The sequence below is a fragment of the Gopherus evgoodei genome, chromosome 2 (assembly GCF_007399415.2).
Source record: "Gopherus evgoodei ecotype Sinaloan lineage chromosome 2, rGopEvg1_v1.p, whole genome shotgun sequence".
Classification (NCBI taxonomy): domain Eukaryota; kingdom Metazoa; phylum Chordata; order Testudines; family Testudinidae; genus Gopherus; species Gopherus evgoodei.
Window position 1 is genome coordinate 63636645 of NC_044323.1, and position 13582 is coordinate 63650226.

At 44.1% G+C, this 13582-nt stretch overlaps 1 protein-coding gene and 1 long non-coding RNA gene across 3 annotated transcripts; one reads left to right on the top strand and one right to left on the bottom strand.

The window, feature by feature from the left end:
- Positions 1 to 4966: 4966 nt before the first annotated feature.
- LOC115644871 lies at positions 4967 to 8828 on the bottom strand. The gene is made up of 4 exons (XR_003998611.1): positions 8547 to 8828; positions 7825 to 7901; positions 6342 to 6470; positions 4967 to 5597 (listed from the first exon to the last, which is right to left on the bottom strand). It is a non-coding gene; the product is annotated as an uncharacterized LOC115644871 (long non-coding RNA).
- Positions 8829 to 9653: 825 nt separating this feature from the next.
- Positions 9654 to 13170, top strand: EVX1 (even-skipped homeobox 1). Of its 2 annotated transcripts, none has more exons than XM_030549328.1 (3): positions 9654 to 10068; positions 11550 to 11803; positions 12640 to 13170. In XM_030549328.1, the coding sequence occupies exons 1-3, from the start codon at positions 9654 to 9656 to the stop codon at positions 13168 to 13170; spliced, it is 1200 nt and encodes a 399-aa protein (XP_030405188.1). The 2 variants fall into 2 exon arrangements, with proteins under 2 accessions (XP_030405188.1, XP_030405187.1); XM_030549327.1 differs by having other exon boundaries at positions 9654 to 10060; positions 11539 to 11803.
- Positions 13171 to 13582: the final 412 nt, after the last annotated feature.

Below are 13582 nucleotides of genomic sequence, written 5' to 3' on the forward strand. Positions count from 1 at the left end.
GTCCGTGTATAGAAATCCCCAGACGCCTATAGAAAATGTCCACTTAAAAACAATGCATGTAACTCCGGGCTGGAATAGACACAGGAGAACATGGTAACATGATAAAGGAAAAACGATCAGCCACTTATAAACTGATGTGATCACTACACTGAGATGCGGTGCAGCAAATCTCACATGTTGTTACCACTCGGCTGGTTTTACATTAGTAGTCAACATTTTGTCCACAGGCTTTGGGGGCTTTGGGGAGGTGGGAAGGGGAGAGCTTCTCTTTCATCTTACGTGCTTTGAGCAGTTTTAATTCAGATCTTTCCAAATATTCTTGGCTCCAAGGTCGCACGGAAGGACAAAACAATAGTAGCCAATCGAACATGTCTACAGAACAAACGGAATCAGTCAGCCGGGGTGTTCCTGTTCCTGTCCCCTGCACACCCGGCCGTTTTGGGAACCTTCAGGGTCCACCTGGGCTGTACCTTTTCTCTGAATGTCTTGTAAGGGCAGCATATCTTCTCTTCTTCCGCTAGCAAGTTGGGGAGGGACCTACCCCATCTTCTCGCAACATGGGCAAAGGAAAACAACTTCAGGCAAAGAAAATAAAAGCAAAGCAGGGATATCCAACACTGCAGCAGCAGCCTGTGTGGCCACCTATTCTCTCCAGCACAAGCATAGGGCGGACTAGCTGGCTCCTGTCATGTCTGCGGCCCATCAGCAGTGGGGGGCGCAAGAAGACAGCAGTTTGTGCAAACCCTTTGCGATCACTGCAGTGGGCCGCTGGGCTGGAGGGAGGTGGGATGAGACAACTGGAGCTCTGGTAGGACCGCAAGGTTGCAGCCTGGGGAAGCTCCCAGCGCTGGTTATGCGCAGCCCTGGCACTGAGCAGAATGGAGAGCCGAAGCAGAACAGACACCTCTAGTCCCACTTCTAGTTCCAGTGAGCCTCGCAAAGACTTTGAATAAGTGATGCTTTGATTCCCTCCCCCCTCCGACCGCCTTCGGTGTCCTCTTGAATTCTTTGCTGGTGCTGGCTGCGCTGTGCTTTGCCGTTGAACATAGTAGCTAAGGAGAGAGAGATGTCTCACTGAATGTACGTGTTTCGCCCATAACCCTGGGCTGGAAGACCATTCCTACTCTGTTCAAAACGAGCTCCGGTGGTGCATAACCCGAGAGAGGAGACCTCCGTACAGTAGTCAAAAAAATATGAATTGGAAAACCCCACTAAGCAGCGCTTGGGTTGGGTCAGTAGCTACAACTCCTGATCTGCTGATCCTTCTATTGTCCTTATTTTTTTTCTCTCTCTCCCCCTCCCCCCCGTTGCCGTGTTCTGTCTGCAGCGAATAATAAATACCTGCTTCAGCTTCGTCTGAAAAGGTTGGGCTTGTGCTTTACTTTCCTTGCCGAAAAGCAGTCTATGAGTTTCTCTTGCTGTGTTCCCGGGTATGTGCAGCCTATTCCTCCCCTCTCTCACAAATACAAAATACCTGAGCAGTGTAGATCTATATTAACATGTATGACCTCACACACAGTTTAAAACAACAGTATAGCCAATTCAAATAATGTTCTCAATTCGGTTTTTTCTTTGAAGTATCTGAGATGCAATAATAATCTCCTATTTCCAACTGAGGTTATTTTTAATGGCAGATTTCCGGAAAATCCACACGGTGGTTGAACCGATTCTTCATTGGACCCCACACAATGTATTAGAATGCTGGTTTCAGCTACTTTGGAGACGAGCCAGTCGCGTGGTGAATTGAATAATGAGGTAGAAAAACAATGTTTTCCCGAGCATGGCAGACAAACATGAGCAGAGCTTTACCTTATCTGTACATCTATTTTGCCCCCAATTTCTTTGCTGAAGCTAAGAAAAATATGGGTAAATTCGGCCTATGTTAACGCTATGAAAGGCCGAGATGAAGTCCTTACAGAACCAAAATTCTCACTGACATCAAGGAATAGGGGACAGGCCCTGCTGTAGGAAGAACATGTGAAATCGCTATACAGCGTATATTTAGATGGCTACTATAAACTGCATGAAAGGCTTTTATTAAGACTTCTTCTTTTGAATGAGGTACATTCTCTTAGTTTTTTTCTCTTCTATTATCTCTGCACTATGGATGTCCTCTCTAATAAACAATATTGATTTTAAACATTTATAAGAGTCATAGTAAATATCAGAATCAAAGGCTTACCAGAGTTTTTCCTCTGAGCCTCTGAGGCCTTAACTTACTAAAGAATGACTATGGACAGGTAGGGGAGAAATGCAGTCACATTTAAGGTTGAAATTCTGCATCTCTATTACATATGATCTAAAGAGTTAGCTCAGGTTCGCTGGCAAAATGAATATCTATTGTATGGCTTTTTATGCTCTCCCTCTGGCTCCTTCCTCCATCTCATTATTAAGAGGCCTAGGAAATGGAATAACAAAATACAACAGGAATACAACACATGGCGTTGTTCTCCACCAATGACAATTTTAAAATCAAGTTTAAGTGTTTTTCTAAACAATATGCGCTAGGAATTATTTAGGGGGAGTCTATGGCCTGTGGGAATCTATAAGTACATAAATATTGAGACAATTTTTAATTAAGAAACAATATAGGGTCAAATATAGCAGTCCTCTCTCATTCAAGTCGATGGGTTTGTTTCCCTAGTTAGGAATTGACCTGAATGATCTGGTCCTTTATTAACCCACAGATTTGTATTCTTGAGACAATTCACACTGCCATGATACAATTAAGTTCTTTTCGTTGGCATCTGTACTTTATTCTTAATCGCAGAGTGCACCAAGATAATTTCGCCATCCATGCCGAACGCAATGTACGCTTGCAGAAGTATATTTTCTGTCATGAGCGTTACCTGGTTACTCGTTGTTTTCTCCTTGGGGATTTCAGGATAAGATCCTTAGTCTTATGCTCTTTAGATGCTACGGCCTATCCTCTCTATCTATGAGCTCTGGGGCAGGAAGAAGGAGGTTTCTTTCACATAAGAAGCCACATGTGCTCAGTTTAATTGTACTATTCGTCTGTTTTTTATAACCAGGCTCATGGCCGGATATTCCTCTGTCCTGCACCTGTCCCAGATTCGTGTCAAATGCTACCATTTTGCTCTGGCAGCGTTTTACACCCAACTTTGAACAAGTGCAAATGGCTAATGGTTATTTTGACATTAGCATCTCCTTACCATTAGCCAGTATTGAAGGTTGTTAGTTAAGCATAAAAGGCCTCATGCTTTTCCAGAAATGTTCTAGCTGTATAGTCTATGTTTGCATTTTCTCCTTATTGATGTGAGCTATGCAATGGGATCAGATGACAGGAACGCCTCAGACTCCTGTATTCAAAATAATAAGACAGGATAAAACCTATGCAACAATGTCGCTGGCACTATTATATGTGAATGCAGAAATATGATCATGTTATCACAATTACTTAATATTAGAGACATTAGTGGCTCCCCAGAGACCAAACTGATCCCCTCTAACATGTGTGCCTGAATTTCCTGTGTGAGTTTTTGTCCTCCTTTTTGTGGGGGCAGTGGGAAGGTGAAGTGCATATCTGACGGGTAGAAGAGGAGAAGAGAGAAGTATATTAACAAGGGTCACTCTGAGGCAACTCTATCTTTTTTTATGATACACTAACCTGTATTGCATACTTGGAAATTGTCTTCGGGATTCCTTTAATGATACAAGGTTTTTAATCACATTTTGCATGGTAACACCACAGAGCCGCTGTTTTGCGCATGACTAGGATAACAATTTCCCAAAAGCCTACAGAAGGGTCTATATACCGGGCCCGAGCCTTCTCCTTTTCAAATCAAAGGCTAAACTCCCTTTCACTGAAATAAACAGCAGGATTGTGCCCTATCATAGGGGCTTCTAGTAAGGGATGCTTATCTATCCTGGGTTCAGATGTGCTGGCTTGAAGCATTTGACCCAGTTCCCTGCAGGACCTAAGGCAGAATGACCCCAGCCTGCATTCCTTACTCAATGACTTAAATAGGAATCTTCATTTGGGCTTATTCACGTGAATAAAGAATGAAGGATCGAGACCAAAAATCTCATAGCAGGTGTTTGGGGCAAAGGGGCTGATTTGGTCCTACTGAAGTCAATGAAAATTTGACATTGAGTTCAGTGAGTCACATTCTGATACTCTCATGCTGAACCATGTCTTGCTCAACAACTCGTCCCACTAACTTCAATAAGACTCTTTGTAGAATAAGACACTACTTAACATGAGTATCAGAATCTGACCCAAGAAGAGCAAGATCATGCCTGACAAGAGTAATCAAATACATAAAACTAGAGACTCGAAAGAACTTGAAAGGATGCTGCTACAAACCTAATCCATATATAACTCTTTTACAGTGTATGTGCCTGGTGTCAAACTCTTTTTATTCCAGTCATTTCATCTCTGGAAAGAGCAGGGGGCCATTCATTCGTAAAATATGGCGCTGTGTAGACTTTATGTGAATTAATATGTATGCACATCTCATACGATCAGCATGTAAAATTATGGAAGCTATTTATTTTGTTGTGCATTGTCCGAGTGGAAGGAAGTATACTATATGGACATAAAAGTCTCTAGACCAGTTAATTACACGATTCATCACATTTTACTGAACGGAAAAATGCTACACTTTGATGCTCATCTCCACATTTTGAGAACGGTCATTTTGGTTTAATAAAACATGACACTGACTTTCATGAAATTGAATCGTGAAACATATCTGGAACTTTTTCCCTTCCAAATTAATTCCAGGTAGTGAACCAGTCATTCTATTCTGCACGGGGGGGGGGGGGGGAATTCAAAGAGAAAAGACCACTTTTAACCTCTGCACGCTAATTTAATCAAAACAACAGTCACTGTTGAAACTTTTAAAGTAAAATAATAAGCCCAATACAATTATAGCTATTTATTAATCACATTCTTAAATATTTCTATTATTAGTCGGATTACATTTGCCTAGAAGAATTCTCATTCAGTCAGCTTTAATAATTAGGCGCTGACACACCATTAAAAACCCTCTGGATACCAGTTTCCATTTGTTTGTCTGAGAAATGCAGGTGGATAAATGACATCCACCACAAGTACTTTCTATAGTGGTTTTACAAAGATACGTGGGTAGAAGCTCCTGTTAAACAAATATAATCAGTTGCCACAAAAACCATTGAAACATGCACAAAAGTGTTGTTAGTTTTCCAGATGGACTTTCTGGACAAGCTTGAAAAGAATCAGAAGAAACCTAGGAAGCCGGGCTTCTGAATCAATATTTGTCAAGTTAAAAAAGATCGAACGGGTGGTATCTGTCCCTGTAATGAATTAGCTTAACAGGATAAATAGCTTCAAATCAGTTAGTTTACGATGCATGTCTATTTTTACCATCTGTTTCCACATAAAAAGATACTGAAGTTTTACGTATTTAAATGGGACTCGGGAAATGATAATCTTCACTCACTCGAGTAAGGAATGGCCCCTATCCAGCTCCATTTGAAGTAAATGGTGGAACTCCCATTGAGTTTAATGGGAGCAGGATCGGGCTCTACCTTAGCATTGCTCTAGCAAACAGGTTAGAAATCTTCCGTTGCCTTCTGCTTCCGGTGTCCAACAACTAAAAATAAGGAACAAAGGAATATGTCTTACATATAGATGTTGGGGTTCGTTTTCTGCTTGCTAAGCAGAACACAGAACATACGTATGTCCATATACACACATACCACTTATATGCTCTTTATCCTTATTCCCACTTGTGCGTTATTTGCTCTTATTGTATCATCTTGTCTTTACACCCTAAGAATTAAAGAATAAAGCCCCTATTTCCTTCTCCCCAAAGCTTTCACCTCTAACAATGTCATAAAAATAGCCTTAATAAAACAGTGATAATTACACCATTATTATTAACACCACCCATTAACATTTTAAAAATAGGCTTTCTGTTTTTGTAATTCACTTGAGTTAGGTATAAGGGTATTCGGTTATTACTAATTTAGAGATGTATTTTAAAACATTTTTAAAAGGAGACAGGGCGCAGGGATAATTTGGAGAAAACCAAAAACCATCATAGATTCAAATGACAATAAAAATTAGACAATATCACTAAAAGGTTATTTTGACACCATATTGGCTGGCGAATTAAAAATAATACCTAGCGGTATATGAGAAGTGGATTAATCAAAAATTATTTCCCAAGCAGATTAGTTCAAAGGGAATCTTCTGTTTTCTATGTGTCAAAGTGTCATTAGCAGTAATGTATAAATTTTCCATTACTATTTACAGGTCTTATTCGTGGGCATACAAGAATCCCGTTCCTTTCGTTCCCTCTTTAGAATTGGTAAACTTTGAGTTGACATATTACCCTTTGAATGCCATCCCTTTGGTCTCTCTCTTCAGCCATATATCAGCAATGAAAGCTGTAAACACGATTGAATAAATCGATTTTAAACGTTTTGAACTGAAGTGAGTACTACATCATGCCTGTGGCCATCTGTATGAGGGAGATTTAAGAATAAAACGTTAGGGTTTAAATGTCTCATAGAAACACGCAGCAAAACCGTGCGAGATATGCTTTCCAAACTGCTTGAAATTAATCTCAAATGAGGGAGTCTCCCTCCAAACGAGTCTTGACAGATCTGTGGTAAACACTAGACAGACTACAGCCAAGCGAGTCCGGCATTCATTCCTTGCGCACTGAAGTCTCCCATTCATTTACGTGGGAGGTTGGGCTTTGCAAAGAAGTGAGAATGGATCAGGTGGGAGTTAATTTCAGGGATCGGTTCTACCACAGAATTGTTGACGTAAAAGGAATTATCCACTGTGACGATCCAACCAGGGTTTAGAAACTAAAGAGGACCTCTTTAAGGCCCTATACTGCTCCCATTTAAATCACTGGCAAAACTTCCTTTGACTTGAACAGAGACAGAGTCAGGCCCTTTATCCCTTTGCATTTGTGTGAGCAAACAAGGATATTTTTGATGCTGTGTGAGTCCGGCTCAGTACTGGTTTGGTCAGCGTTTGATCTTCTGCGATATTCAGACAGCACGAGGCATAGGCAAACGCTCTAAACCAATGCACTTGAAGGACGAGATTTTTGGGGTAGTGGGAGGGAGGAGAAGGGTACTCAGAAGGAGAGCCAGATAAAGAAATTTATTCTAAAATTGAATGTCTATGAGGCACGGAGAACAGACCTTAAAATCATTTTAAAATGGGGCACAGTAAACTGTTGCAGTGCAGTCCCAACCTACAAACCTCTCAGAAGGGTTATTTTCCAGGAAGCCCAGTTATACCTTTCTTCACGCGATCGGGAAGCATTCCCTAAAGTGCCAGCGAAGCACAAGACAGTTGTCAGTCGAGCCGTTCCTATTTCCAAGGGTTCCTCATTCATCCCTTCCAATTGGTACCCCGGCAGTACTGAGCAGATTGGTACCCCGGCAGTACTGGCTAGTTTAGCCGATTAATTATTTCAGTTTGTTCAAGACACTTTAATGCTGTATCTTACCTTCAAGATTCCCCCCTCAACCCCGTGACAACAACTTGCGTACATTTGGCATTGAATAAGACAAACTGGAATTTTGTCCGTCTCATCGTTTTAGCCCCCCTCCCCTACCTCATTACCCATTGGTTGCTTTATATCAGCGAAGGGACTAGATTATTCATAAACTTCCGTCTCAAACCTGTATTGAACTGGAGTGCAGCTCCCCAGCTGCGAATCCCCTCCCCTCACTCTCCAGATGATACCCTCTGCCAACGGTCAAAAATGACAACATTACAAACAATTCAACCACTGTTATACTGGGGTGGCCGTCACGTTGCTGGAGCTTCCGGAGAAAAAAGTATCTTACTTCCCACCGGTGCCCAGTCTTGCAATTCGATTCCTCTTCCAGCATTAGGCGGGGCGCAGGTCCAGAGGCTGTCTAAACTTGCAAGGAAGAGAACAGAATGCAAATTTAGTGTTCAGTTTTCATCATTTCAGGAGATAATCAGAATTGCATGCTACAAATTGGTGCGGCGCATTCACCTGGAGACATATATGGTACATTTCGTAAATTATTATAGTATTTAGGACCCCGGAGGGTGGCTTTGTCACTGTCTCCTCATCAAAATATTTGATTTGCCGCAAAGTAGTATGTGGAACAGATTTTTAACCTATATACTGACAATATTGTAAATCCTGGTTTCTTTTCCCTATTATCATCATAAACCCTCTTCACAGGGCTGTAAATACGTATAAAATGCTTCTTTCCTTATGTTTCCTATTCTCCTATCAAAACAACGTCACCTCAGATATGCCAGTAAATTCCCTACCAGATTGGAAAGGTAATTTGGTGAACTTTTTCTGTAACATGACTAACCACTAACATTTTGAAAAGACAGGACAATCTAGTTACAACAGATGGTGAAAATAACCTTACACTATATGTATATGTAAATATTTTTAAAAATAGATTAGTTGCTTCCCCTGCTTGTTGTAAATATCAAAATACACTTAAGAGACTCCATATGCTAGTGCTTGTATGCAGATATACACTATCTTTAGATAGGGTTCCTTATTATTGATCAGTACCTTATAAATGGTGGCCCCTGCCATTTATATTTCACAGCATCTGCTATTTTGCATAAGGAGTGGATTTGATAACATCTATTTTGTTGAGCCTGCTTCTCGTCCTGGCAGTTTTTGCGACAGTTATCCCTTCTTGCGAAAAATAGAATCGTATGCAAAATATTTTATTATAAAGGGGGGGAACCTCCCAACCTCAGAAAAATCATCTTGCAAATGGAAACTGTGGAAGAAGACATAAGCGGATTCAAATGGTTAGTGCTAAACAGCTACGACATCTACAATTACGAAAACCGCATCGGTAATAGTATTTGAAGTTTACAACTGCAGTAATCACATTAGCGCCAATTCTAGCATTTAAAACACTCCCTTGGTAACAATGAAAATCACAAAGCAAACGCTGCCAAAGGAAAAACGCTGAAACGGAACAAGTGACCAAGGCTACGTATACACTGAAATATTAATAAAACGTTTCCTTATCCTTGTGTTTGCAAAGGATTCTTAAGACCTCATATGTGCGGTGATAAGGAAGCTGGCTGCAAGCACTACACAATGCGTAGAAGGAAGAGGCTTGAATATGTATCTTCGCACTTCTACAATGCAGCTCTGGATCTTCTGATGCGTTTTAGATCAAGGTTCTGCTTCAAAAAAAGGAAAATCAAAAGGTTACTTAATTATCAAGGCTTCCCCCTGAGGAAGTCTTTCCGCATGTTACAGTCTCTTTGCAGCTGAATTCCATATGCATCTCTTTTTCACACTTCCCTCCGCATCCCAAGCCCTTCCACCTGGTGCATCACCGCTAGCCATTAGCTCCGGCTCTTCCTTTCATCTCTGCCGTGGCAGACGTTTCTATTTATCCACCCGCAATCAATGTGTGGCGTCACCGGTGGTACTGTAATGACGATTGCACCCTTAAGGATGACAGCTTAGAAGGAAGAAGGCAATGGTGATCCCTCCCAGAGCCGGCACTGCACAGTGTAGCGTTCGCATAACAAGGTCACCCTATCTCACCGCGGGTTCCTCTGCACTGGTCTGTGCGTTGCACAGGATTGGGGCGGGAGGCGCGGGGCGGGGGGGGCTACTTGGGGCTATTTTTTTTTTAAGAAAACCACAATGGAACCCAGAAAGGATATGGTGATGTTTCTGGAAGGAGGTCAACTTGGCACTCTGGCTGGCAAGAGAGTCTCTAATTTGACAGAAGCAGTGGGAAGCCCAGTCCAAGAACCGCAGGACAAGATGATCCATCGGAGTTGCCTGAGCCCCAGATCTGAACCCTTGTCCTCCCGGGAAAGGGGAGGACGAGAGGAGGAGGTGGAAGTGCTGCCAGGGACACGGACGGTCCCGGAGAGTCGCTCGGCGGCGGCGGCAGCAGCTCTGCTCTCCGCCGGACAGCAACTCGCCTCGGAGCTCCCCTCTAGCAAAGGGCAACAGAGCAGCTCGGACACCGAGTCGGATTTCTATGAGGAAATCGAGGTGAGCTGCACCCCGGACTGCGCCACGGGAAACGCCGAGTACCAGCCCAGCAAAGGTACCACGACTTCCCATTGCTTCCCCCTTCCCTTCCCCGGGCGCGGGCTCCGGCCAAGCTGGGTAACTAGAGTCCTTGAGCGCGAGATCTCTGTCAGGCTTCAGTTTGTTTTAGTGCCCAGGCTGGAGTAAGGTTTTGTACCCGAATTCGTTTCCTTTTTATGCATTTGTACTGCATGGAATAGGGGGAGGGGGCAGTTTGCAGATGTGGCTGTTACACACCCGGAGGCGCATATGGCTCTGAAGAGTCCTGATGACTGAACAGAGTGGGTGAAATCGCATCCTCATTTAAACACATCTTGCCTTTGCAAGTTTTCCTGCAGCAAGACTGGATTCTAATTCACACCCCGTCTGCGAGCCTTTTCCTCCATAGTGCATGCACTAGGAACCCCACCCCCCTGTTTTGTGTGCGTTTTTCAAGGGTTGAGAGCAACCTTCCCTAGGCTTTGCAAGATCAAACGGTTTGTGTAACTGCGGGCAGAGAGCAGGGTGAAATGTGCTTGGATGAGCACGGAAGCAGCCATAAAGACCGTAAAATCGCTGCCGACTCCTGGCTGCCAAAGCTGCAGCAGTAGGTGCCTGTTTGCACGTTGGTTAAAGGTCCAAATTACCTTGTCACTTCCATGTCTCGGTGGCGCCAGCTCGGAAATGGTCCCAATGATTTAATTGCCTTTGGTCTCAGGCACAATGAGAACTGGCTGCATTTGAAAGCAAACGCAGCGTCCGGGCCTTTTTCTTCTGCCACCCCACCCCCTCACTCCTTCTTCCACCCCACTCGAAAAACAAATCAGCTCCTTTTCTGTTCCTAGAAGTTGGGAGACTGGGCACAGAACAAGGTCATTTCCCCTTGAATTTGCCCAGGAGCTTTATTTAAACTTAACATGAGGGGATATTGACTCTGAGGGAAGAATTCCCCAAGTCTCCACCCTCACCCCTGGTAAGGAAGGAGCTCTCTGCCTGCTGCCATGTGTCTGTCTAGGCCATTTGCCACTGGTTTGCTGCTGGGGATGCTGGCTATGGCTATTGCACTGCATGGTGCCCGATGACTGTGGTGGGAACGGACACCCACAAAAAGAAAACACGCAACTGGAGGGAGGGGGGGCATAGCCTGATATTTTAACTGGGTGCTGAGGAGCTCAGCTCCTACCACACACAATGCGGAAAGGGAGCATCGCAACCAGTAAGAGCCCCTGGTAGGATCCGAGGAGGGGACTGGGGAGATCACACTCCCTTACTTCCAGAAAGTAAACACCAAGTAAATGCCCCTACGCTCTATGTGCCCAGGCCGCTGGGGGTCAGTGCACCCAGCGTTCGCAGGGCTGCGCCTGTGAAGAGAGGATGCTGTGGATACTGTCCTGAGTTGGAGGGAGGAGGAAGGGGGAAACAGCAGCAGGAGCAGGGGATCGATGGGGAGGCGGGCGGGGACGACCCCCCGGTCTGTGTATCACGCGTGTCTCTGCTCTCGGCTCCTCCACTGTGCAGGGCAGTGTTCGGAGGCTTTGGCCGGTGGCAGCCCCAGCAGCGGGGGGGAGCCCCCCAAGGGCAGCGGAGGCAGCGGCGGCTCCCAGGGTTCACTGGCCTGCAACGCCAGCGATCAGATGCGCCGCTACCGCACAGCCTTCACCCGCGAGCAGATAGCCCGGCTGGAGAAGGAATTCTACCGGGAGAATTACGTGTCCAGGCCCAGAAGATGTGAACTGGCAGCTGCTTTAAATCTGCCAGAAACCACCATCAAGGTACACACCGCTTGGACATGTTTTCAATTAGCACAATGTAAATCTAAACGGCCAGGCTTCCTTGCAAAACTCTGGGAAGCGCTTTCAGAACAAACATTTCCCGGCTGCGCCCTGCTATTTTCTCCACAAAAGCAGCTATAGGTAGCTTTTAATAAACGTTACTAGCCATCAGACGAGCGAAGCCTCTGACAGCCCAGCCTCTAAGTGTTTTTAATCTTCCTTTCACCTGATTTTAAGAATTCGTTTCCTTTAAACTCTGGGAAATGTTAAATAATAAGCATTTAACAGAAACGTTTCAACCTTTTGAAATAAAACACAAACTGAACAGCAAATGCCCCAGGTGGAGTTCACGAGATGGTGCGAAGGATGCAGTGCTTCTAGGCAGTAGGTACACTTGTTCGGAGTGTGTGTAAATACACAGCAAATACAGTAGGAAAGCAATTCTGAAGTAAGAAAGAAAAAAGTGCCTACAAAAAGGCCACCACTTGAGATCTCCGTCTAGATTTATAGCAACTTTTACGTGGACAAATTGTAGTTTTTACTGATGACAGCTCATTATTTGAAGGATATATTTTTATTTTGCCAGTTCAACCTATATAGTTAAAATAGTGGGTTAGCGCTTCTTCGCCAGCAAATCAACCTTCGCACACTATATTTTCACTGTGGAAAATGAATGTACCAGTCAGGACTTTGGTGTGTGTGCCTCGCAGTCTGAAGCGAGGACAGAGGGAGCAAACAGTTGTATCCAAACAGTTGTATCTTCTGGCATGGCCTTTCTGTCTGCCCGACCCTGTGCAGGTTTTAAGAGCGTTCTTTCTCTCCTCTGTCTCTCCCAGGTCTGGTTCCAGAACCGCAGGATGAAGGACAAGAGGCAGCGTTTGGCCATGACCTGGCCTCACCCAGCAGATCCTGCTTTTTACACGTACATGATGAGTCATGCAGCGGCAACTGGCAATCTTCCCTACCCCTTCCCATCTCACCTGCCCCTTCCTTACTACTCCCACATGGGCATTGGAGCCACCTCGGCCTCTGCTGCCACCCCTTTCAGTACCCCTCTGAGACCACTGGACACCTTTAGGGTCCTCTCTCATCCTTACCCTAGACCAGAACTGCTCTGTGCATTCAGACATCCTTCTCTTTACCCTGCCCCAACTCATGGACTCGGTAGCGCTGGAGGCAGCCCTTGCTCATGCTTGGCTTGCCATAGCAGCCAGTCCAATGGACTGGCACAGAGACCTTCAGGATCAGACTTTACCTGTTCAGCCACAACCAGGACTGACTCTTTTCTCACTTTCACACCCTCGGTGCTGAGCAAAGCAACCTCAGTATCCATAGACCAGCGGGAAGAAGTACCTTTAACAAGATAAAGCTTCATCTCAGGTTTATAAATAATATGCCCCTTTCATGGGCTCACATACGGTTAAAGTACGTACATCCAACGTTTATTTAATCCTGTTCTCTCCCATAAGTGGACACCCATGGGGAAAAAAAGACTAAAATAGCTCAGTCTTTGAAAGATTTACATTCCAAGATAAAACAGGAAAGAAGAAGGGAGGAAAAACCACTAGTGATGTATGCGCATAAGGAGGAATTTAGGCTTCTGCACTATGAAGGCAAAAACTGATATACACTACTTTCTACAATATACCATAGAAATGAGCTAGAACTTTATTTTCTATAGCCAGATAACCTATCGAGGGACAGAACTTCTCCAAAACACAGCAAAATATTTATGCCCAATTATACATGACTGAAAAGTAAAATCTGAAAAACTTGAAA

What these genes read in the sequence shown, in the direction of transcription:
- EVX1 (XM_030549327.1), top strand. Translation starts at nt 9,654, where the DNA reads ATGGAACCCAGAAAGGATATGGTGATGTTTCTGGAAGGAGGTCAACTT. An exon ending in GGAAACGCCGAGTACCAGCC is followed by an intron (nt 10,061 to 11,538) that starts CAGCAAAGGTAC and finishes CTCTCGGCTCCT; the next exon opens with CCACTGTGCAGGGCAGTGTT. An exon ending in TGCCAGAAACCACCATCAAG is followed by an intron (nt 11,804 to 12,639) that starts GTACACACCGCT and finishes TGTCTCTCCCAG; the next exon opens with GTCTGGTTCCAGAACCGCAG.